We start from the raw sequence: 25,953 nt of genomic DNA on the forward strand, positions 1-25,953 counted from the left end.
TTCCACCACTGCAGCTAGGTGCTAAGATACCATTTCATTTTAGAGCATCCCCAGTCTGTGACCTTGACAAGCTGGACCTCTGATTCTAAGAGTAGTGGGGAAGTCACTTGAAATAGCTTTCTTAAACCCTTTACAGGTGGTGCTGAGATACCAGATTTCTATGGACCTTTGACTGTTTTTGAGGTCACACTGGGTTTCTGCACTACCCCTGGGTGGTACAGAGCCTTCTGAAAAACTGCATCCAGTGTGCATTGGCCTGAATAGCCAGTTGAAGCATCAATGCAAAATTGATCAGGTAAAAAAATTAATAAAGAGCCACAACTACTGGTTCAGCTGATGCTGAAATTGTGAATATACTCAAAACCATCTGCTGTTAAATAATGTTTTCACCATTAATTCCAAGAACTAAATTGTAACGATTCCAGATACATTCCAAGATGCAGTTAGCACTGTGATGTATGTAGTCATCAGTGGAAATCACCTTCACTCAGTTAACACATCACTTCTTGCCTTCAGTTTTGTATTTATTTTTTCATCTTACAGTGATTTAATGTTATATTTATTTCTTTCAGCTTCACCTTTTAATTTTCCTAATTTTCCATTCATGTTTGTAATTTTATTTTACTCCCATTTCATCATCCTTGTTAGGCTAGTAATCTGGCCAAAGAACTGCAGGGCAAAGAGCAAAAGCTTCTTGACCTTGGGAAAAACTTGAGTGCGGTAAATCAAGTTAAAGATTCTTTGGAAAAGGAACTTCAAGTTTTGGTGAGTAATACCCCAGAATTTTGACTTTATCCTTTGGATTTTGGTTTTCATGGTGAGCGTGTAATGTGCAATCTGTGGATTGACTCTGAACAAAGTCTTTCAAAGCTGTTTTGCTCATGAAAAGAAGACCAAAGGTTCAGGACTAATGGGCTGTGTCTCAGAATGAAGAGCATTTCATCTGAGTTCTGTGTTACCAGGTGTTTTGTCTAAATAGAACTCATCTGTTTATGGATTTCAGATGAAGTATTAAACCAAACCAAAGCAGCATGTAGTTTAAATTTACTTACTAATAACTTGTACAAATTAATGCTTGCTATACACACGTCTTACAAAAGGGTTTCAAAAACATTTTTCATCTGATTTCTCATTTTGCAAATGTAATTAAATTTGCAAGTATTCTGTAGTTGGGTGGGATTTTCCTGAGAAACTACACTGGAGTTAGCAACAAAGAGAAATGCTTTTAGGTTTTACCATTCCTGTCAAAATCTTTCCACAGCCATAGTAAATATTTGAAGTTGGTGGAAGGGACTGTCACTTACCTTCCTCAGCATCCTCCCTTTTCTTCACATCTGAGCATCTCTTCCTGCTGGTAGAGCTGGAAAACACTGGAACAAGACTGATCACAGGGTTGCAAATCTCCATTGTGCAGCCTATAAGCAGCATGGATGGCTTCTTGTGTTGAATCCAGAAATCCCACCCTGGACTCTGTGGCTGCAGTTCTGTTGCTAAGCCTGCTGGTGGAGAAGTTATTTTGAATGCTTAGGGACTTGCAACCAAGGAAAGGGAAATGTTGCTTTATGGTGCTGAATACATCTACACTAAACTGTAACTCAGAAACTTTGGTTCTGTTTAATAGGAACGAAGACTGATCTATTTTTTCACTTGAAAAACACCTAATATACATTCAGTGGTTGAATTATACTGCTGTTACCAAACCTTACCTTATGTTTTTATCCATTTTTCAGAAAAAAAAGTTTACCAGTGCAGCTGATGAAGCAGAAAACGTTCAACAAACCATGCAAGGTATGTCTGCTGCTAAACCAAACAAGGAACTAAAAAGCTGCAGAAAATAAATGCTGCAAAATTAAGGTTCCTTCCATGCACTTTCAAAATAACACATGGTGGTACAGCAGCTTCAGCAGCATTGGAAAGGACAGGATTACTTCCAGCCTCTCTTCTTGAGAGTTATATACCTTGCAAGTAGGTGGAATTGTCTGCATCTGAGTAGTTACTAACTTTGTTTTCAAAATTTTACTTGCATAGAAACAATAAAAAAACTAAACCAAAAAGAAGAGCAGTTTGCACTCATGTCCTCAGAACTGGAACAGCTGAAGTCTAGTTTGACTGGTAAGGAAGTAATAAACCGGAATGTTCTGAACAATGCATCAGCTTTGTGCTCCCATATGCCTCCTCCTGCTCAGCTCGCCACGCTATATTACATAACAGTTTCCCAAATGCATATGCCTTCAAGAGAAAGCCTTTTACTAGGCAGAGAACAGCTTTTGTGGCACTGTGTATAGTGACCCGGCAAGATGGTGATGATGATGTCAAGGTACTAGTGCAGTAAAGCCATTCTGAATGCATGGCTGAATGCGTTCTGAATCAGGAGTCAAATTCTTGTTCGATTTTTCACAAAATCATGCTGTGGTGATGGTCAGATACCAGACAAAGGCTTGGGGACCACGCTGAAACAGTACGAACATGAGAGTTAATTCCTAGAAGCCTTGTCCATAAGTAGTGTCTTCTTTTTAAGGACATCAAAAAGACTGTGCATTAGTCTGGTTGTCTCCTCCTTCCTGTCTCATAGGAGGGAGTCTTCCTGTATTTTTCTAGTGTACATGTCAATTTAAAACTGATGTAGAAAGAAATAAAGGATGGCTGTGCCCCCTGTGAGCAAGCCTTTCAAGGCATTGTTGGGACCGTAGAAGTCATCCCAAGGGTTGCTTTTGCTCTTGGTGGCAGTGTCTGCCCTGGACTAAATAACTTTTTCACTGTAGCTTCATGTTGCTTGCATTGCTTGTCTTCCACTGCTCTGCTGATGACATGCCTCACTTGTAAGGTGTGCAGACTCCTCTGCTTGATTACTCTCTGATACGGGTAGAACTCTCATCCACATCTCATGGCCTGAAGTGAATCACTTCTGAAAGAAACATTTCTTGACTAGCTGCTTTTTCACTATTTCTGGAGAGAACTTAACCCTTTGTTACAGGTGAAAGTTTGAACAATCATCATTTTTTACTTTAAACAGGTAATTTGCAACATCTGTAGCATTACTATTGCTCTGGTTATAGTTCTTCACTATCTGCTAGCTGGGCTGTGCATACCCTGTCTTTGAAATGTGCTTGACTAACAACCTTTGTCTTGCTTAGTGATGGAGAAGAAATTGAAGGAGCGAGAAGAGAAAGAACAGCAACTGATTGAAGCTAAAGCCAAACTTGAAAATGATATTGCAGAAATCATGAAGTCTTCAGGAGACAGCTCTGCCCAGCTTACAAAAATGAATGATGAGCTCCGGTTAAAAGAAAGGTATTCTGTCAGTGTCACAGTAATTCATTGCTCCTGCACTCCAGCTTCTCATCTTATCTTTCTGTAATTATCTGAACACGATGCTCCTGAGTGTCACATTGATGTGACAAGTGAACTTGTTCTAGCAAACTGAATTAATCAAACCAGTCTCCTCAGAGTGATCTGAACAGCATCTAACATTTATAATTCTAAAGTACTTGTGTAACATGCTTCTCATTGCCCAGAGGAAATGACCTGACCTGCAAAGCTTGATTTATTTGGATATATGAAAAACCTTGGTCACGTTTTTCAAGAGAAAATGTGTTTTGTTTCAAATATTTGTTCTTTACCTTTACAATACCAAGACTGGGGGCAAAGTGGCTGGGAGCTGTGTTGCTCTGCTCACAAGCAAGTGCTTGGTCTCACTTATGTGTGTTTAATTTAGCAGAACATTCTGTATATGTTAAATAATTAAATCTCTTTCTAAATGCTTGGACAGAACATAGAACTTCAGTGTAATTTTGAGTCTTTCATCTCCGAGCTGGTTGTGCTGTCAGCAAAAAGTAATGTTCTTTTCTTTGGTCTTTCTAGGCAGTTGGAGCAAATACAACTTGAGCTTACAAAAGCAAATGAAAAGGCTGTTCAGCTTCAGAAAAATGTGGAGCAGACAACACAGAAAGCTGAGCAGAGTCAGCAAGAAACCCTCAGGATTCATCAAGCAGAACTGAAAAATATGCAGGATCAACTTGTGGACATGGTAAGAACAACTGTAAAAGCAGTAGCTGTGTGCAGAATATTGTACTGCTGCTCTTTAACTGTGTTCCAATTTTGTCTTCTATCAGAAAAAGCAAATCGAGACCAGCCAGAATCAGTATAAGGATCTTCAGGCAAAGTATGAAAAGGAAACTTCTGAGCTGGTCACTAAACATGATGCAGATATCAAAGGGTTTAAGCAGAACTTGCTGGATGCAGAAGAGGCACTGAAAGTTGCACAGAAGAAAAACGCCGAGTTAGAAACAGAGGCTGAGGAGCTGAGGAAACAAGCAGAAGAGGCCAAAGTACGTACCTTGGGTACTCTGCAAGTCATTTACAGTGTCACTCTTTCTGTTTGGGTGAATCCCTGGTTTTTGCTTTACATTTCATAGTAAGATTTTTGCAGTGTTCCTTATTTGAACTTCTCCAGGGTAGATTAATACCGGTTAGGGAAGAGAAGCATACACAGCTAACAGGTTGTCTTCTCTAGATCAGGCAAGAATCCATGAAATACACTTCTTTGATGCTGACATTTTATGTTCATGGATATCTGACTCAGCGCAATCAGTTATTCCCTGGTTTTTTTTAAATGCATGAATTATTTTAAAATACATTGTGAACTATTTCATTTAAGTTACACACCTGAAATTTTGTTCTGTAGTATGAGCCTAAATTACATGCAACTGTGTAGTATGTAGCTTGACGTTAGTAATTTTAATTCTTTTTCCTTCTGTTTGTTTGACATTGCTGCTTGCTTTCATCCCTCATTAGTTATTTGCTATAGTCTTTGTTCTGTGCTTTAGCATAATATGTAGTGTATAAATTGGCACACAAGTTAACTTCAAATCCACCACTGATGTGGTGTTTTGAATTCAGTGGGTTATGACAACATATTTTTGGTAGAACCGTGAGAAGAATTTATTTATAGAAGGTGAATTTGAGAATGGGAAGTCAGTATCTAATACAGCTCCCTGCATTTTAATTCACTTGGATTCTCAGGAAATCATTCTGTGGCTCTTCCTTCTGAATAATTTACATCCAGAAAATTCATTCAGAGTAGTTTCAAAACCAAGATGGAATCTGGTATGGAGGAGCCTGCAAACCATGATGAGTTTTTATTAGTATTTAATAACTGAAAAGGTTTCTTGCAGATGGCAAGTGTTTCGTAATGAAATATTAGGGGTGGGTTCAACATTTGAGTTCATACAGTTACTGTGTGTCAGTGTATACACTTTCTCCAAACTGAAATGACAATAGCACTATTTACCCTTAAAGCATATTTGATTTCATTTTTGTTTTCCCTTCTCCCTGACTTTATTTCTTTAGTCCTTAAGCTCTGTGTTAGCATCAGCCAGAAAAGAAATTGAACTAATGTCAGACGAGATGAGGGGTTTGATATCAGAAAAAGAGACTTTGGCGCAGGAAGGAGATGCTTTAAAATTAGAGAGAGGTTCCTTGTTATCAGAACTTCTAGAATTGGAATTAAAGGTTTCATTAATGCAACAAGACCAAGAAGAGCTTTGGACAGTAAAAGAAGAACTTAATTCAGAAAATAAGAGAATTCTAAAGCAGAAGGAAGAGGCTGAGGCCAAAAGCCAGCAGGAAAGCTCAGAGAAGTTAGCGCTGATGTTGGAGAACAGCAAATTACTCTCTGAAATAGAGGCAGCACAGGCAGAACTCCTGAAGATAACTCAAGAAAACGATGCTCTCCAGTCTTCAGAGTCAACCTTGCTCCAACAGTTGAAAGAACTTCAGGCCAACAAAGATGCCATGGATGTGGCTTGTCAGAAACATTTCAAGGAATGTGAGAAACTGGAGAATTATCAGAAGAAACTATTGGAAGAGAAAGATGCAGTTGTTAAAGACAAAGATGATGTTATTCAGAAGCTGGAAAGTTCGTGTGAGGCGCTGGCCAAAGACCAAAGAAAGCTACTGCAGGAGGTGTCAACTCTGACTGCAGAGAGAGATACAGCCATAGGTGAACACTTGGATCTTAAAAATAGAAACATAGCCTTAAAAAATGAAGTTAACAGTCTATTGCAGACAACTGTGAGCCTGCAGTCCGAGAAGGAGATGTTCCTCAAAAGCATAGAAGAGCTGCGTGTGAGTTTAGACACTACAATCAGTGAGAACCAAACACTGAGTGTGAGAACAGAAGAGATGAAAACAGAGCTAGAGACTGAACATGAAGAACTTAAAAAGGTGCTGAAAGACAATACAGAGCTGAAGGATTCCCTTGCTAGTCTCTCGTGTCTTCTTGAGGAAATTAAAGCCTCAAGAGAGATATCAAACTCCGAATGTGTTCAGTTACTTCAAGAGAAAGAAGCTCTTTCTTCGTCAGAGCGAAGGCTTTTGGCTGAAAGGGAGGAACTTTTAAATGAAAATAATGCAATTGCTGCAAAGCTTGTCAAGGCTGCAGCAGATGCTGTGCTTGCTGAGAGAGACTTTACTGAGAAAATAAATGAACTGAACTTAGAAAAGGAATCTGTTTTTCAGAAGTCATTGCAATTGGAAAAGCACAATGAAGCTCTTCTCCAAGAGAAGACAGAGTTGGAGGAGAGATACTTAGAGCTTCTTGAGGAAAACAAGTCTTCTGCAAAGGCAGTTTCTGATATGAAGAATGAACATGAACTGGATGTCTCAGCCCAGAAAGCTTTGGCCCAAGAGAATTCCACACTCCAAGATTCCCTTGAAGCCCTCAAGGAAGAACTAAGTAAAAAGACTCTAGAAAATCAAGAGCTGATAGCCTGTAAGTGTGACCTTTCAAACCTTCTGAAAGGGGCCCAGGATGCCAAAAGAACATTAGAAAACGAACTGGCTGCTGTATCACATGCCAGGCAGGTCCTGTCATCTTCATATGAGACCTGTTCTTCTGAGAAGGAAATGCTGACCAGAGAGAGGATTGAATTGCAAGATCAGTGTCAGAAATTAAATGTTGTGACTCTGAAAGAAAACTTAACCATAGAAAAGGAAGCCAGGAAACTGGACAGGGAGTCCTTCTTGTTAGAACGTGTGGAACTTCAAAGCAACATCAGCCTCTTAGAAAAGGAGATACAAGAGCTGATTACAAGATTAAAAGAGAAGGAGAAATTATCCGAGGATTATTATAAACTGCATGACAAAGTAGCACTTTTAGAACACACGAATAGTGACCTCTCGAACAAATTGCTGGTGTCTCAGGGCAAAAATCAGATGCTGCAGGAGGAGATGAACAATCTGGCTTTGAAACTAAAAGAGATTGAGATTCTCCAGGCCCAAACAATAGCACAAAAAATTGAGGTATTGAAACACATAGTTAAATAATCAAATATAGTTATACTAATCCTGAGCACTAACCTGGTGGTTTCCTCTCTGAACTTCATTGCACAATCAGCACTTCATCTCGGTATAAACAGGCTGGAACTATGGTCTCTCTCCATATATGACTTTGGGTTTTTTTCAAGTTGTGAGTCTGAAAGACACTTTAATATTGAAAACAAAATTATTTCTAAATGTAAAAGCCCATGTTGTTGCTGAATGTTGCAAGAAAACAACATAAGCTGTGAATAAAAGGAAGTTTTGTTTCTAGAATCTGGCAGGAGAAATGGAGCAGCTCCTTCTGTTGAAGGTACTCTGCAGCTTAAAAGCTATAGTAGTAAGAGAAAAGGTTTTAGATTAGATCTTTGTGCCATTTTATGTTAAATTACAACAAACTTCAAATTTGAGTTACTTGGAAAAATACAAACCAACCCACTGCTGCTGTCAATGTAATTGGATAATAAGCAGTGTAAGAGAACCATTTAAATTCACATTACAGGGCTTTCGGTCTGTTAAAGACATGGACAATCCTGGTGTTCTTTTTATTCACAGAAGTGTTTGGTATTCACCACCAACAAACTCTGTAAAGCATTTTGAATTTCAGTTTGTGTGGCTTGAAGCCCATAAAATCACTTTGAACACAGACTGGAATCAAGATATCCAATAGGAATGTATTCTACCCATCAGGGTATTTTAATGTGCTTATGAAGGATTTCCTTTCAAAGGAAATACGAAGGCATAACAAACAGCACTGAAACAGTGCAGTAACTAGCTTTATCTCCTATTTAATTTTTAATTCTTTTTCAGATTTTGAACAGCTTTTTATAAATGCACATTTTCTGAACACAGAATAGTCTGTTGGAGGTGAATATTACTGAACTACTACTGTCTAAAGTGGTTAGCAGCCTCAGAGCAATCACAGCGGTGGTAATTAGAAATCCAGGAGTTAAATTAGAAGCAGCGGGCACCCTCAGTGGTAACAACAAGCATGGGGTTATGATCTGTTTCTGCATGGAACTGAATCTTCTCATGTCCCTTTATTTTTATACTTTATGCAGCTTCAAAATACAAATTCCCAGTTGAAGTCCTTATTTAATTGAAAAACAGCTGGCAAACTGTGGGGCTGTGCATAAAGTATTGTGGTTCATCTTTTGTTTTCAGAGATCCCTTTGGTAATACCTTTTTTTTCCCTGCCTTTATATATAGGCTGCCAAAATAGCAGATGATGTTATCCAGACTGTGGAGAAGGTGACCAAAGAGAAGGATGCCATTCACAAAGAAAAGATTGAAACTTTGGCCTCTTTGGAGAACTCTAGACAGACAAATGAGAAGCTACAGAATGAAGTAAGCACATTTAAATGCTTTTTAAGGAAAAGATTTGCCTAGTTTGTATGGAAGAACTATTGAATTACAGAGAATTACATTGGGCAAGAGGTGAATTCTGTCACTCTTCCACCACAATAGAGATTGGCTTGTAAAGGCTTATTAGATGCGTACGTATTGATGGCAAATCTAGGTGCTTGACATAGCCAGGTGACCTGTGTCCTTCTGTAGTTTGCTTGTGGTTTCAAATACCATACAGCAGGTAAGGTAGTCCCTTAAATCTTGGTGCTGCGACAAACTGTCTTTTGTCTTAGCATTGAACTGGCATCTTTTCTGAAGATGAGGAGCACTTTGTGGGTCTCCTTGGCTCTTTGAGCTTTGCAGCTCCCATAGTAATGGGTAGTGAACAGCTGGGGTACCCTAAACACCACAGCGTGTGCTGGAGCAGTCATGATTTCCAATGAGATGTCATGACTCGAGAATTAAAAGCTGTGATGTGAATAATGGCAGTGGTTCACTTTTCTGGATTAACATAAAAAATCTACAGGGTGCTGTAATGCCATGAGAATGACTGGAGATTATCTGTTTTACAATGTGTCACCAAATGCCAGCGACTGAGGTTCCGAGCTTGTGGTGTTTACGTGGTCAATGCAAGCTCAGTAAATAGACAACAACTTGTCCCATGCAACAAGATCTCTGACAGGAATTCATTTCTTTTGAATGAACTGTGTAGTTCCATTAGTGTAATGATGCTTTTTTCCCCCTCTTTAAGTTGGACATGCTTAAACAAAACAACCTGAAAAATGAAGAGGAACTTAGTAAATCAAAAGAGCTGCTAAATCTGGAGAACAAGAAAGTGGAAGAACTTAGGAAAGAATTGTAAGTATTTCAATGCTAAATCTGTTGAACTATTCCTTTGTAGCTACATTTAACTTTCATTTCTATGAAAAAATGACTTTCAGTACCACTCTGGTATCCTAATATTTATTTTTGACCTAATAATCTGCTTTATCAGTTGGACATGTGTAGGATTTGAAATCGGAATGTTGCTCTTGAATTGCTTGAAGGGTGTTGAAGCAAATCCTTCACTCCAGGCATTGTCTGAAAGAATTTGTTTGTTGAAGGAAGTATAGAGTTCTGCCACCTGAGGGCACCAGGTTGTTTTAAAAGCTTTATCATCAGTTCTGTTTGGATTTAATTACATGTGGAGTGTTAAGTAGTTTCAAGTGGCTTTGGTTATAGGAAATCTGGTTCTTCTTTTTCTTTTCTAACTGGTGCAATACAAATGCTGTATGTAGTATGTAAAACTAGAGTTACCTGCTTATCATTTGAGATGCTTCATTTGAGTGATTACCTCTTACGTAGGTACTGCTACCACCACTGCTACTGCTGATGTGTAACACTGTACACAACCAAATTAACTGTAAAGCATCTGATATAAAGTAATTTGTCCTATGGAATCTCATTGTATCAAAGCTTTTGGTGTGCCACCGTCAGCAAAAGTCCTGGTTATTGCTGCAGTAGCTGTGTGTCCCCCAGCTTTCAGAGATGTCACACATTAAATCACAATCTCTGCTCTGAGAAGAATTTGTCTCATGGAGTAAGAGCTGGAATCTGGACTGAGAGCTAACAGCAGCTTTGACTAATTAATTATTATTATTATTATTAGTTCCATAAGTCATTTTGTGACAGTTCTTAACCACTGCTCTTGAGGTGAAGTCAGGACACAAAGGAAATCAGCACATGGAATTAACACCAGGTTTGTGTGACTGACAGTTACTGCTGCTTGCTTTTAAAAGCCTGCGTGCTTGATTAGACAGGAACCTCCTTTAGAAAGGCAGCTTTCATTCCATGAGCAGTTCCTACCTGCCTCAATGCTTGTGGGAGATGCCAAAGCAAAATCATTATCTCTAGACTAGTTGCTCCAACGCTAGAACAGCAAGGGGCGAGTAGACTCTGGTGTGTGGGGAAGACAAAATATATTAGACTGTGTTTTGTCAAGCAGAAGCCATTTATAGAAGATGCTGCCTTGAAAATCTCCAGCACTGGAAGGTGTTCTCAGGATCTTTGTGGGGTTTTAATTTATGTTTTAAGGCTAAACTTAGTCATAGACTGTTGCTGAATGTGGTCTCTAATCATTTGTGCTGCGAGATGTTATGGATATGTGGAAGCTTGTCCTGTTTTTTAATTGCACTTTGTCGTTATAATTCTTTTGTGCATTGCCTTGTTTTAATTAGAGTAAGGAATTAGCTTGATAATAGACATTGCTGGATGAGCAGAACATCCTTCTGAGGTCGGTTCATGAAAGTGGTACCTTTGCATGGGAGAGTAGAGGGAAAATTTTGCCCACAGGAGCTGTGACTGTAGGCAGGGATGTGCAGCTGCCTCTACAGCAGCTTTTGGAGTCAGGGCGATGCTGGAGTGACAGTGTGTGCTTTGTAAAAGAGCCTTCCATGGATGAAGGCTTCATCCTAGAAAAGATGAAGAAAAGCAGAAATACCCACTGGGCTTGTGTACTCATTTAGCACTGCTGAGTGCACTTGCAGCTATCAGTTTAAAGTTCCTTGGCCCTAAACCCAGGCAAGTATTACACACAACTTGACCCCAGGATTTTGTGTGCTTTTTTTATAATGCCCTGAATCTCTGCTTCAGCACCAAAAGCAAAGAGAGAAGAACGGGTTAGTACTGCAAGCAGTCGTGGTTAAAAATAGGTGTGTTCCTGCATCAGCAAGTAGAGCTGTACTGAGATAATTTGAACTGATGTGAGCTTTCCTGCTTAATCCAATCTAGGTGGGTAAGATGGGAAATGGGTCAAGGTGAGAGCAGATAGAAGAAATGGTTGGAAAAACTTAGTCATGCTACATCCTGAATTCCAAAAGTAAATCAGATTTCCTTTGGTTAAATGTGCCCTGAGACAGAGCACAGAATCCTTGTATTTTGAGGTGCTTGAGTAAGTTTCTGACTTACGGGTTCTATCTCCCACAGTCATAAAAGTATTTTTAATATTCCAGTCAGGGTTTAAGTCAGTGCAATATTGGCACATAGGAGTATGAGACTGCTGCTTATCAAACAAAACAGTCATAAAAATTACTGCTTAATGAAATAAGACATATCTTTTCATGTCTTTGAAGAACCAAAAATCTCCTTAAAACATGTGCGAGTCACTTGTGCGGCAGGCAGGCATCCAAACCACTTTATGTTTCAAAAGCTTGTTGAAAATAAACTCATTTAAGGAAACCACACATTGGCAGCAACCTTGTGAAACCTGCTAATCCCTTTTCTCCTTCAGCTTTTGTTTTGTCTCATTTTCAGGTTTGTATCTGTTAATGGAATAGATCAGATACTTGGTTGTTTTGCCTCCTATAACCTTGCATACATTCTTGTATGGCTGGATGTCAGACCTTGTAGGGAGTATTTAAAAAGTGAATTGTGAGCTTTTTGCTGTTTTTTTTTTTTTTTTTCTCTTCTTTTTACCCCTTTTTCTTTCTTTCTTCTCTAAACAATTTTACCTCTGGCTACAGAGTTCGCTTCTGAGAAAGTGCTGGCTATAAACTGTGCCAACCCTCTTGTCAAACCCTGCCCTGTATTTCCACATCCAGGCACTCGCAGAGCTCACACTCTGAACTCCCTGTTCTTTTACTATCAGCTACATTGAAAGCAAAAGGAGTTTTGTGTGCTGCTGCTTTCAGGGTTAAACCCATCCCTTCGCATCCGAGGTGCGGATTGCCACCTTCCTCCCAGATCCCATTAGACACGTGACCCAGATGTATTTTTCCAAGCTGTGAAGCTGACTCTCTCCCACAGTTTTTTCCTGCCTCTCGGGTTCCTATGGTAACGATGCTCTCCCTGTCCTCCTCGCAGCGAAGCGCTGAAGCTGGCAGCAGCTCAGAAGTCCCAGCAGCTCGCAGCTTTGCAAGAGGAGAACGTGAAACTTGCCGAGGAGCTGGGCAGGAGCAGGGACGAAGTCACGAGCCATCAGAAGGTAGAGTGGCTGGGAGCTTCCCTGCTCTCTGTGCGTGCTGTTTCCGCCGGTGCCGGGTGACGTTGCACTGCATGTTTGTGCTTGAAACGTGAGTTGTGCTGAGGGTGTTTAAAATGCATTTGGAAGCCACCTGCATGGGGAGGTTAGAGCTGCAGGCTGGCAGAAGGTTGCACAACCCATGGAGGATACTTTGGAGGCTTGGGAATGAGAGTAAATTAAATAAGCTGTAGCCAGATGTATTAACCAGACACTCGCTATTTCTGTCGGGAGAAATTTTATTATACAACTGTGGAAATATCTATCTGGTACAAAGGAAATCTGTTTAATTCTCCTCCTCTTTATTCCTGCTCCCCCTTCCCACTAAGCAAAAGAGTATTTAGGATGATACTGTTTAAAACTGCTTGGCTGGACTCTGTCTCTAAAGTGCTGGGCACATCTATGCTTGCTTAAACTTCAAACTGTGCATGTACATGAAGAGTGCTGCAGCCAGGTAGTGGGTACCGGGAGACTAGAATCGGTGTAAGATGGTTTTCTGGTGGTAGTTCATAGGGGAGAAAAGGACTCAAATGTAACAGTAAAATATAAGTTAAATTCATTTGCACATGCTGCTGGAATCAGCATGGGCTCAGTTTCCCAGCCTGCAGCACTGGTGCTTGCCAAAAGAGAAATTAGATTTACAGTCATTAAACATGATGGGATTAGTTCTTGTGGAGCAGTTCCAGTGACAGCCACGTGAAGAGATCTTGGAAGATCTTATCCAAAAGCAAGAATGCAGAAGACGTGGATTTATCTGTTGCCTTTCTGAGGTAGCACTGGTGCAGAAGAGGGAGCTGTTCCCAGGGACAGTGGAGCAGATCTCCTTCATCCTGCAGCAAAGCCTAATATCTTTAAAGCCAAGAGGCTGGCTTTTCCCCAGGGATCCTGTTTGGAAACACTGAGGATGGGCAAGTAAGGATCTGGCCAGTTTCTGAATCCTTTTGGCTGCTGACAGGAGTAATGCACAAGCTCCTTCAGCTTAAGGAGCCTTTGGAGATGATGAACAGGAGTCCCAGACGTGTGGGCTCAACCACTGACTCATGCAGCATCTGAGTAGTGGTGTGGTAAGAGAACGCTGCCATCCTGAGCAGCCAGTGGGAGCTGTGCTCCCCACACCCACAGGGGATCTTAAATTATTTCAGAGTCTTGGAGGCAACCTGGTATTTTCAGAAGGAGTTGTAACTGGAAAGGATTCGGCAACAGGAGGGACGGCTGAACCTGTGACAGGGATTAGTCAGTCGCCTTGGAAACTGGAATATGCCCAGTTCACCTGCACCACAGCCTTTTCTGCCTGCAAGTAGACAGCTCCAAGATCAAAGATCTGGAAGATCTGCTAGAGCTTGGAGAAACAAACAGTGTTTGCCTTCCACAGCCATTCGTGTCGCATGATGCCTTCTGCAAGGAAAATACAGTCTGAATCTTGGAAACACGGGAATGCCGCCTGTTGCATTTCCTAAACGTAGTATTTGGGCTGTGGTGTCTTTAGATGTAGGGAGCTGCACAGCCTCCTGAAAGGCTGGAAGAGGCCTTTGGTATTTCAGGGGGACTTAAGACTGAACTTAAGTCCCTTCATTCTGCCTCTGCTGAGTTCTCTCAATGAAATGGCAACAAAACCAGCCAGCCTCGAGGATCCTCACTCTTGGGTTAGCACAGCCCCGGGGGTCCCAACACCACTTCTGCCCTGCTGTCACTTGGATGCAGGTACTCATGTCCAGGCACCAAGTTGCAGCGAGCTTTGGACTCCCCTGGTTCCGGCTGTCCATGGGGAATGGAAAAGCATTACTATCAAGAATTGCTCGATTACATTTTAGAGATCAAGCGTTGGTGGTAGCAGTGAAGAGGTTTGACAGGGCAGGCTTCCTCCTGGAGCTGCATTTCACACAGTGGGTACAAAAACTCTGGCAGTAGGGGTGAAAGCTCAGCAAGCAGCAGCACTTCAGTCCGTGTGAGCGCCGGTGCATGTGCCCGTTCAGATGCAGTAAGGAAGGTAGCGAGCATATGGTGTGAGTATTTTGAGCAGTTACTATGGTAACTGTAAATTCTAGCGAGTGTGTAGTCAACTGGGGTAGGGAATCTGTGGCTGCATGTGACACACTTTGCAAAATTAATGAACACTCTTTCATGAATGATTTATCCTGACATCTAAAGGTTAAAGCATCTTATGCTAAAGATGCTTTGCTGTATCGATCCATAAGTAATTAGCTGTTTGTAATTAGTTAAAGATTCACACTTCAGATATTGAACTCGGGGAACTTTTCTGGCTTCAGTTTATTTGTGGTGGCATTTTGGGAGCCTTAGACCTGCCAAGGTGTTTTAACTTCACTGGAAACAGTGCAGAGACATCTATGCTAGTTCAGCTGGTCCATCTTTTATTAAATGTATGTGAGAAGTCTGCTCTGAGGGTAAGGAGAGAGTGAGCAGATTGCAGGGTGAATGTGATGAGAGAGGGGTTGTCCTTTCTCCCCTTCTACCAGGAGGCTGCTCAAGGCTCGATCCATGACTCAGTGCAGCTGCACCAAGGGTCTGAAGCTGTGCAGCCCCCCTGACATCTTATCCTTTACTCTTCTCTCTTTTAATCCACTTCTGTCTTGGTCTGTATAAAAATGATTGCCCTCTCCACAGCCAGCCAGAAAACTAAAAGGGAGGAGACGCAGGGTTTGTGCTCACAGCCTGGCAGCATTCCATGAATGCTGGAGGATTTTCCAAGTTAAACAGGCACCACAGTCTATTAGGAAAAGAAAGCTATCGGTAGAGGCGAGCATCACAGAGCACTGTGGGCATGGCCTCTGGGAGCAAAGGGTGAACAATGTCACTGCAAGGTTTGTCCAATTTGAGTGGCAGCCAAGAGCACAAACACCGGGAGGTCAAGCTTCTCCTAGGGTGATTGTGGATCGTGGCCAGGTTAATGCCGCCCGGTGTGACCAGAGAAATGTGCTGGTAGGGGAAGAGCAGATTTACAAGTGAAACATTTCTCCAAATTCTCATGTTCTTTTTCCCCTCCGTGTGTTTGTCACCTGTCTGTAAGGGTTTGTGTAAGCTGCCTTTACAGTTTGTTGTTGTACAAGTTATGGTTGGTTGTCTTGTTTTGCTTTTCCTGTTGGTTTGCACCCCAAGAACCTGCAGCTGAAGGCTTTACCCGCTGTAAGAGCTTAAGGTGGCCCCACTGAGTCAGGGGTTCAGGATACAGTAACCAACACCAGACTGACAGCTTTAGGGATCAATAATTTATCTCTAAATAGCAGCACAGTAACAAGCACAGATCAGTAGCACAGTTATCCAGGTCAGAACCACAGCAGATCCAGTAATTCACCAACACTGGCCTAAACTCAACAACCAGGCACACAAAGGCTTATGTTTCTCTTTGGTGTTTAAGGCAAATACCAGCCTCACACCTTTCTTGTGTGCACAGAACATGGAAATGCTGTGTAAAGCAGTAACAGCCCCTCACGATTTGATGTTCTTGTCACTGAACAGTTTGTGTTTGTGTGGAAAATCAGTTACTTTGAGGATTTTTAGGCTCTGTTGCCTCTCATGTTTGTTTTATGATGATAATGCTGCTCTGATACATCACACCAAGGAACCAATCCTTAGTGTATTAACTGCAGTCTTTTTGTACTTGTGTTTTAGCTGGAAGAGGAGAGATCAGTACTCAATAACCAGTTACTAGAGATGAAAAAGAGGTAAGTTGGTTTTTGCTGACGTGTGTTTAACTCTGCAATCCTACAGAAACCTTCAGAAAATGTAATACAAAAACACTGCTAAGAAAGCAGTTCTTTTCTGTGGTGTCATAGTGAAAAGTGCTGAGGTTGTCACACACATTACAGATGTAATTTCCACATGTGCTTTATTAAAAGTATGAAGGAAATGTAGTTATTAATGTAAGCAGTGGTAGTTTCCCTCTTTAGTTATGCACCTCTTGTATGGTAGTAGTTCTCATTTCCAGTAGCCAGTTCTGTGTCTGGGTTTTGTCTGCTCTGGAGTATTGGATTGTCCCTCAGTCAGATTAAAGCACACACGTACAGATCCGACCCATCAAGTGCTTACGGAATAACGGGAAAACACAGTTAAGCTAGGGTTGTTATTTAAAAAAAGAAAGACCAGGGAGGAAAGCAGCAGCATTGACCGGATTGTTCTCATAATCCTGGGATGTTGAGTTCCCTGTGGCAGTAGCTATTGCAGTTCATTCAGCACTGTTTCTGAACACCAGGAGATTTGTCCTGGGTGACTGGGGCATCCGTTTGTAAGCTGGGCTGTTCAATAAATGGTCCCAAGTTACAAAGGTCACTGCCTTTCTGCAGTGTGTGGCTGGAAGCTGATGGGTACGATGTCTTTTAGGGAAATGTGGGCTTTCAAAAGCAGTTACATAAATCCTTAGAAAAAGATGCAGCTCTGCCCGACACCTCCTGTGTGCCAGGAAAAACAAACCAACCCTGGTGAATATCCTGAATTTATAATGGCCACAACAAAGAGCAGTGAGGGCACATCCTCAGCTACTCAGTGTTACACACTGGTCCCTGGGTTAGTCTCTGTTAATCTGTTATTCAGGGGCTTGGTCATGCTCTGCTACATCATGCACTCTTCTTAAGGCACCCGGGTATGACACAAGCTAAAGCTCCCTCAGAGAACATATGAGTTGGGGCAGTTGTTCTGCAGAGAGGCAGGAGCTGAACCTCCAGCTCTGATGCAGCCTTTAGCCACAGAGAATAGAGTGAGTTCAGGTTTTAAGATGAGGTGAAGGAGAAGACAAGGAGAGAAATCTTCAGCTGCTGTAAAGACCAGTTGACATCCACACTAATTAGGATGTTTGCACCAGCTGAGGATCATCTCCAGTATATTTGATATGGAGGCAGGGAAGGAAAAGGAGGATATTAGTGCCGCTGACAGCCTAGAATGCTGTTTATAGGCTGATTGAATGTGTTTTAAAACATGCATTTTAAATAGTGTAACTCCTGAAAGTTACTTGAGGAGGGAGGGATGGGGACCCAGGGTTCATTCAGTACTTTCCAGCAGTTCTATTTCATAGCATACATTTTAACAGGCAGACTCTTTGGTAACTTGTGTAAAGGTGCGCAGCTCTGATTTCCTTCCTGTTTCTATGCTGTGTGAGCTGCCTGAAATAATCTCAATAACTATGAAATCATTACAGTGCATTTAAACATCAGTTGGTTACACTGAGATGCCCAGGTTTGTCACTGGCTTAGTGACATTCCTCAACAGTGTTGAATAAACTCCAATAGAAGGGATAAACCCACTAACAGTCAATGTCACTGACACAGAGTGCAGGCTGTAGGGCTCAAAACATGCCACATATGACATTGTTTGCTAACAAAAAAGTTAGGCTGAATGAAGAGCTAAGTTGAAAAGTCTCTAAATTCCCAAATCCCTTTGAGTTGGTGAGGAGAGGAGCGAGGATTTCTTCCTTTTGTCCTAAGTAGTTGAGATACTGAGAAGGAGCCATCCTCCTGTTTCCATTAGGTCAGATCTCCAGCAGTTTTCTCACCTTCCTTCCACCCCCAGCTATTCTTTACCTCTATTTTAGCAGCTCCCCATATGAAATAGGCTGGGAGTGACAGGAGTTTGGTCTTTGAGTCTAAGGGGGTTCTGTGTTGCCTCAGGTTCTCTGTGGGTTGCTGACTGTCTGACTGTCTTTGAGCTTGCGCTATTTATCGATACTCATCTCATTCCTCTCTCTTCCCTTTCCTACCCTTGCTTCCCTTGCTATATCTGTGTGTCTTTAATGGTAAGACTCAAGAAAGTCTATCCACGTTACAATAAATAGTTATTTTTCTTTCTTTTTCTTTTCAAGTAAAGTTGTTGTACATATTTGGCTGCCTTTGTCCCTTGGTGTCTTGCTTTCGTTTTGTAAAATACTCAGCAATATATATACACATATTGAAAAAGTCTCTATTTTTTTACCAAAACAAATAGCCCCTTGGTGCAGATTTAGTTCTTCCTTACAGTATTTTGCATTTCTACTCCATGTTTCTAACGTGGTTCTTGTTATCTTGCATTCTTAAAGCTTCCCCAGTAGCACTTTAAGGTATTTGCTTCGTTCTTAGAATTTCTTATTTTTGTAGTAAGGGAAGAATCTGGGTGATTTTTGTAAATGTTAAACCAAAACCTCTCTCCCCCCTTGGCTCCCGCTGCTCCAGATGTGCTTCAACCTCCTCAGGAAAGGGGAATGTTAAAACGGTGTGTGAAATGGCAAAGTCGTTTTCAGTGCTGTTTATCCCTGCTGGAAAGAAGCTATTTCGGGCTTGATTTGACAGGGAAAAAGTTCAGGTTCACCAAATCAATTCCCTGGGGGTTTTCCCTGATAAAACAGTTTCCATAAGGTTTTTCTTGCAGGTTAGGACTGTGTGGTTCTTTCACATTCAACATACACTGCTTTACGTTTACTGTCTGAATCACACCACAAGTGATACCGAAGCATCACTGAAGCACTCAGCTGATGCTGGAAGTGAACTGTGATTCACACTTAGGTTAAGAGCGTTGTGACTTACACCTACTATAGGTGTAACACCTATTACAGCTGTAGGTTGCCCAGTTTCAGCATTTTTGAGGGCCTGCAGCGGGAGCTGTGGAGTGTGGCTCCTGGAGAAAGGAAAAACCAATGCTGCCATACAGGGACATTTTCCCTTCTTGTTTTCTCTCCTCCTTTCTTCTCTTGTTTCTCTCCCCTTGTGTTACAGTATTCTAGATTCCTACATTGAATCTGTAAATACATATTTATATGCTCACAAACTGTTTGCCTTTTTCAACCACCTAAATGCTTGGGGCAGCTGAAACCAAACCCAACAAATGGCAAGTGAACTGTATTTGTACAAACCCCTTATGTTTGGTCTTGATCTCAGCAACAAAGATCTGACCATGAAGTGGAAACCTTGGCTAAAGAACAAGCTCTTGAGCACGAGCCAAGTCACTGGTGTGTCCATCTGCCCCTCTGTGGCTGCTTGTGTAGCAAGGAAGCTCAGTGAAGGCTTGGGTACAGCAGAGCTTGTGAGCAGCAACTTCCAGATGAACTTCCCAGTAAATGCTGGATTTGCAGCTCTGCTCTGTCCCATGTGCAGTGTCCCATGCCTCAGTGGCACATTTCTTTCCCTACCACTCCCTGTGCTTTTGGTTCAGCTCAGCAAAGTGTCAAAGCATGGGTTAGGCCAGAGCACGTGTGTGATCCTGCCAAGGATCCTGCCATCGTGCTTTTAGTGCTCTGCTGAATAAAGGTGGGCAAGGAGCTCTGTTAAATGCCACTGCCCTTTTGGTTTTTATTAACAAGAACATAACTTGTATTCAAAGGGCAGATTGTGCAGTCTGCAATTTGTTGTGTTTCTGCTTCTCTTAATTCTCTCATTGTGAAAAATATACCAAACCCCAAACCAACCTTTTGGTTCTTGTTTGGTCGCTGCATCAGCTTTTCTAAACCCCAGATTCTCCACTTGCTGCTTCCATTCCCGAGTATAATCTTAACAATGAAAGAATTGCATTAATTGTGCTCTCATTGTTGAGTTTCCTATGGAGTCGGTGAGATTTATTGTACTTCATGCTCTGGGTATCGTGGCTCTCACTAACTGTAGATCTTGTGGGTATGAAATTTTTTCCATTGCAATTAATAGCTGTCCCTTCCTCCTGAGCATCGTCACACGGGGATGAATTCTGCTCCCAATCCCCTGAACAGCCCTCAAGGAGGGCAGTGTAGTTACTTCAGTGAAACCATTACGTCATTTGGTACCTTTGAAGTATTGGCTCCTCCTGCTTTTTGTGTAGTTAGCACACATTTGGGCAGCCTAGTTTGTCTTCAGCCATGCCCGCTAGTAAGACAGAGGAGCAGCTCAATGCTGGTGGCAGCCAGAGCATCATCATCGGCACTGGGATGTATGGAATAGAGAAGTGACTGTGCCTGCAGAAGCACAGAGTGGGCACTTGGCTGCTGGGCACTGCCTAGGGCTCTGAAAAGTGAGTTCCTCCTAGAGAATTACACCAATTTTGGAGTCATAACATTATTACTATTATTATCATCGTTATTATTATTATCATCATTATCATTATTATTATATTTCCTTTTTTTAAAAAATACAAAACCAAAGCCTTTCAGCTTGTAGGGCACTTTTACAGCCAGAGTCTTCACATCAGGGGACAGTCACTCATCTGTGTGTTTTGTGTGACCTCGTTAGCATCACTGTGAGGATGTCAAAGCTGTAGTGCCTTAAGATGACAGGAATTGCGGGCAGAGGTTGTAGCTCTCGTTAGCTCAGCTGGGAAGGTTGGGAGAAGTGGACACAGGGACACAACAAGGGTTTGTTCCTGCTTTGGTGGATTGCTTTTTAACTCTTCTTCCAAGAAGTGAATCAAACCCCAAGTGGTTTTGTGCTGAGGCCCAGACCGGTTCTGATAAAGGCCCAGAAACTCCAAGCACATGTGTCAGGAACTAACGATGGCCCTGAAATTAGTGAGGACCAGCTGATATTTCCAGCACCATCAATGCTTTGCATGACAGTTTGTACAATGAGCTTTGCATGTGTGTTTTGTTGCTTGTTAGTAACTTCCAAGAAGTAACAAAACTGAAGTTAGGTTGTGTGGAACATTGTGCAATGTGTTTGTTTATCCTGTATCTCCCCAGTCCCTTAACTTGCTGCTTTAAATGCAAATGGCTACGCTGCTAAGCAGATTCTGGCATGTACTCCCTAGGTAAAGTGTTTTGCTTTGTTTCCACAGTTGTAACATCTGAATTTTATACATAAAACCTCAGTCAAGTACAGAGTGGAAATGGGCTTGTTAAGAACCACTTTGCAGTGGTTTATTTCTGCTTTTCTTTAACTTAGGGGTCTGTTTTGACTTGGAATTAAATTAGACTTCTTTAAGGCGACCACAATAACCCGTTCTTTAGGTGATTTCTGGTTGTATTTGGTTTTCTTTTAGAGAATCAACATTACAGAAAGAAATCGATGAAGAGAGAGCATCTTTACAAAAATCCATCAATGTTACTAGTGCCTTGATCACACAGAAAGATGAGGAACTGGAAAAACTCCGAAACGAGGTAAATGACAACAGTGAGATGTTGCTTCATTTCAGACCGAGTTATGGCTAGGAGCACATGGCTTTGTGTGCTGGCTACTGAAGAGTTGGCTGATGTCTTTATTAATGTAGCATACTTAAACCTTAGCATTAGATCTCTGGGCCTGGTTAGGTGAGCTCCAGTGTGTACCTGTGGGGGTTGTTTAGCCCTTGCTACTACGGGCATTGCCCTGGTGCCCCAAGCTCATTCTGGAATGTCTGGGCATTCCTCACTGACTCTTACAGATCACGGTGCTCCGCGGGGAAAACGCCTCTGCGAAAAGCCTGCAGTCAGTGGTGAAGTCGCTGGAATCTGACAAACTGCAGCTCGAGGAAAAGGTGAAGAGCTTGGAGCAAAAGCTCAAGCAGAACAACGAGCAGCCTTTAACTGTAATGGGCTCCTCAGGTAAGAGCGGCCTCTCCACGGACTCTGTGCCTTCAGCTTTAGTCCCATAGATTTTTGCCACTGCTACCTGGTGGTGAAAGGAGCCTTAACTGTAGCTGAATCTCCTGAGAAATGGGACTGCCTCTTGTAGAACGCACCTAAGATTTGCATGAAGGAAACCTGAAAGAGTGAAAGCTGCCCATGAACCCCACTGACACCGGGGTGGGGTTGATCTGAATTGAAATGAATCGTGTGCAGAAGCCATAAAACTTCATTCTGGGCATGGCGTGGCTTCTGTGCAAGAGCCTCTCTCAGGCTGATCCTGGGTTTCCTTGCTGGAGCTGCAAAGTACCGTGTAGGCACCGTACCAAAACCACCTACCTGGGCGCAGGATGAGACCCCTACACTTCATCCACTCATCCTTGTCTTATGTTGAGCTTCTTGAGCTCCATCTCATCTCAGCAGCAGAGGATCATTCCCCCACGGGTTTGTGAACCTCAGCTGTCACCTACACACACGTTTTATGTATTTAATGAGTAATGCACAGTATTCAATATGCAGCAGCCAAAACAGTTCCCCCCAAAAGCCACCCTGACCTTACAGTGAGTGATCAGAGTAGGACTAGAGATTGACGTGACTTCAGTTCTGACTCAGGCACTGTATGTGTCATCTTATAGCTTGGGTTTTGTTTCCTTTAAAGGTGACATTGCTGCTAATCTACTGCAAGATGAAATCGCAAAGGAGAAGCAGGTATTTGATGTGGAACAGCAGCATAAGAAACCAGCCACGCGTCTGCAGGCACAGGAGATGCTTTTCAAAAGACAGTTCCTGACAGATTCTGTACATCAGGATGATATTGGGCACATTTATCCTGTAACCACCTGCTTCTGAAGGGAAATGGGAATGACAGAGAATAAGAACCAAGGGATGAGGGATACTGGGGAAGTAGCTCTGGTGACTGGAGGAGGCGAGCAGGAAAGCAGGGTGGCAGGTTCTGGTGTGCAGCCCATTGGTGTGGTGCAGCCCAGCAGAGCACACTCAGGAGCTGCTCCCTGGATCCTTTCAAAGGGTTTCATGGGTGTGAATGAGGAATGAGGTGGGGGCCACCTGAACCTGCGGTGCTGGGGAATGGGCAAGCTGAGCTCCTGCAGTTGGAAACGTTGGTCTTTGCTGCTGACCTGCAGAACGTCATTCAGAGTGAGGGTCTGTGCATGCAGTGGAGCGAGGAAGCTGCTCAGTTCACACGTGCTGGGTAACAGGAGCAATGTGTGTCAGAGTGTGATCATGAACTTGTGAAGTGCTGCCATGTAACAGGCAGCCTGTGACAACGAGTGCCTAGGAAATGAGGTTGGAATAGAAGCACCTTCTGCTTGTGACTGAAATCCTTGTTAGATCCCTGATGTCCTTCCTAGTGTGTGCAGAGATCAGAAGTCTGTAATTAACATCCACTAACCACCAATCTTTTTCTGGTTTTCTGCCTCCTTGAATTCCCCTGCTGGTGACAACCCTTCCTCCCAATCAGCACGAGGTTTGTGCCACTTCTTGGCTTCCTTTCTTGTATTGGCTGTGTGAAGTTTGCATTGCTCAGTTACATTCAGCAGTGCTCTGGCTTATGATCTCTGTGGGAGATGCTGATGGGTGCGCTGTGCTGTCCCACTGCCCCTTGGAGTATCCACCAGAGCTGCAGGCTCGGGGGAGCAGGGACACGGTTCTGATCAGAATTACACATGGGATTTGTGTTCAAAATGTACATTAGAAAAGGAAGTCGAGTGGTCAGTGGTGGCTTGAGACCCACCAAAGTCTGTCAGAGGGGGTGGCTGGGAGGAAGAGCCTGGCTCCCTGGGTGGAAATCATCTTGGAGATCCTTTGGGATGTTCCTGTGTCCTGTCTGTGGGAGCTCTGTGTAATCCAGTGGTCCAGTGGTAAGAGTTAATGCAGGGCTGTGCAGGTCAGTCTGAGGGCTATTGCTTTGTTGCTTGATTTCTCTGAAGCTCAGTCCTCAACCTGCTGACTCCTTCTTGACTATCGTAGATCGACTTCCTGAATTCAGTGATAGTGGATCTGCAGAGGAGAAACGAAGAATTAAACTTGAAAATACAAAGAATGTGTGAAGCAGCCCTCAACGGCAACGAAGAGGAGATAAATAACTACGACAGGTATAAATCCTACAGGAAACCTTGGCTTGTGTTGGGAACTGTTGGCAGCAGTCAGTTGTGAGCTGCACCAGCCTGGTGGCTCCTGCTGGGAAGGAAAATCATAGCATTCCCTTGAATTTAGCAATTGAATCCAGCCCTATTTCAGGCCCAGACTGATTCTTCGATTATCAGTCACAAGCACTGATGTATCATAACAGGTTTGTTGTCAGTCATGGTTAAGTCTGGCCCTTTCCAAGTTGAGGAGGAGCATTTTTGCTCTCAAGAGGCCAGTAACTACTCTGAGAGGGGGAGATCCAGTGAGAAATTGCACTAAAACATGTTGGATGGATTGTGACCTCAGATCTGCCCTCTCGAGGGAAAGAGAAACCACTTTGTGTGATTCTTTTCTAAACAATGTCTGTATCTGTGCCAGTACTTCCACAAACGGAGCAGTCTGTTCAGTCAGTGTTACAGTGTAAGGGGTTACCGGGTACTTGAGGTGTCTGAAGATCTTCAGAAGGGGTTTTGTGATTTGTGTTCCTTGCTGACTGCTGTGGCGTTCCCTTGGTCTCAGTCACGGGCAGGGGAGGGACTCGGGTCTTTCACCTTCATGAGCCCCCTGCTTGACTTGTGCCGGTGCCGCCCTTGCAGCGAGGAGGAAAGTTTGTCCAAGAAGAAACCGCGCCTCTTCTGCGACATCTGCGGCTGCTTCGACCTTCACGACACCGAGGACTGCCCCACGCAGGCGCAGATGCTGGAGGAGCCGCCGCACTCCGCCTACCACGGCAGCAGGAGGGAGGAGCGGCCCTACTGCGACACCTGCGAGGTGTTCGGGCACTGGACGGCCGACTGCAACGACGACGAGACCTTCTGACGGCCGGACCGAGCCCTCGGCAGCCACTGACCACCACCAGCATTGCCCTGTGCTGAAGGGCAGGAAAGGGACGACGTTTCTTGCCCCTCCCGCTCCCCTTCCCCTTGGCCCATCCGCTCCACGATCAGTACCTTGATAACTGTTTCGCTCCTCCACTACTCAATGCCCCAGATCTCCCTTTAACAAACTTTTAGGTGGAATTTAAATAAATGATTTAACAAATGACTTTATGCTGTTTCTTCCCAGGTTCTGGGTTTGTCCCCACTCTTAACAAGAAATGCCCTCGTGCTGTTGCATCTATGGATGGGAAAACGTGTCTAGGAATGAAGCACTATAGTTATATTAAAGCTTATTTAAATACCTTAAAATTATGCTCTTAATTTTCCTATTTGCACTAAACCATTTTAAGGCTGAATTTGTACATTTAGATTTTTTTTTGGACACTGGACTGGGTTTGAGAACCATTTCCTTTGTTTTCCTTGACTCCTGTGGTTGTGATTTTGCTCAGTGAACGTGAGCTCCGGGCTGTGGTTTGGTGAATGTGAATCGTGGAGCAGGTAAGAACCGGAGCTGCTGCGGTGGGGCTGTAGCTCTGCCCCTCTCTGGTGTGGGACCCCCCCTTGGTTTGCATTTGTTCAGCTTCTCTCTAGCGTGTGCGTGATGTGTGTGTGTAAATATGCATATATATATATTAAAGTTATATTTTGGAGAAAAAAAGGAGAAATTGTGTTTTCTTTCCTACCTTTCGGTGCTGTCAGGAAGGGGACGTGCTCCACGTGGGACACAGGTGACCTGTGAGTAAACAGAAAGAGAAGCGTTAGCAGCACTGAGGGATGGGAATGGCTGG

At 42.9% G+C, this 25,953-nt stretch overlaps 1 protein-coding gene across 1 annotated transcript in view; it reads left to right on the forward strand.

Annotated features, from left to right (window-relative positions):
- CLIP1 (CAP-Gly domain containing linker protein 1) overlaps positions 1 to 25,256 on the forward strand; it is a 66,059-nt gene extending 40,803 nt beyond the window's left edge. Inside the window, exons 11-25 of the mRNA XM_080628405.1 lie at positions 649 to 765; positions 1,731 to 1,788; positions 2,029 to 2,112; positions 3,135 to 3,291; positions 3,862 to 4,027; positions 4,113 to 4,328; positions 8,527 to 8,664; positions 9,416 to 9,522; positions 12,505 to 12,625; positions 16,289 to 16,341; positions 21,578 to 21,695; positions 21,959 to 22,118; positions 22,798 to 22,847; positions 24,129 to 24,253; positions 24,884 to 25,256. Of these exons, the coding sequence (XP_080484531.1) occupies positions 649 to 765; positions 1,731 to 1,788; positions 2,029 to 2,112; positions 3,135 to 3,291; positions 3,862 to 4,027; positions 4,113 to 4,328; positions 8,527 to 8,664; positions 9,416 to 9,522; positions 12,505 to 12,625; positions 16,289 to 16,341; positions 21,578 to 21,695; positions 21,959 to 22,118; positions 22,798 to 22,847; positions 24,129 to 24,253; positions 24,884 to 25,106 (1,893 nt within the window). The 3' untranslated portion in view covers positions 25,107 to 25,256. The remainder of the gene's footprint in view (positions 1 to 648; positions 766 to 1,730; positions 1,789 to 2,028; positions 2,113 to 3,134; positions 3,292 to 3,861; positions 4,028 to 4,112; positions 4,329 to 8,526; positions 8,665 to 9,415; positions 9,523 to 12,504; positions 12,626 to 16,288; positions 16,342 to 21,577; positions 21,696 to 21,958; positions 22,119 to 22,797; positions 22,848 to 24,128; positions 24,254 to 24,883) is intronic.
- The last annotated feature ends 697 nt before the right edge of the window (positions 25,257 to 25,953 follow it).

Source organism: Psittacula echo (genome assembly GCF_963264785.1).
Source record: "Psittacula echo genome assembly, chromosome: 13".
Lineage (NCBI taxonomy): Eukaryota > Metazoa > Chordata > Aves > Psittaciformes > Psittacidae > Psittacula > Psittacula echo.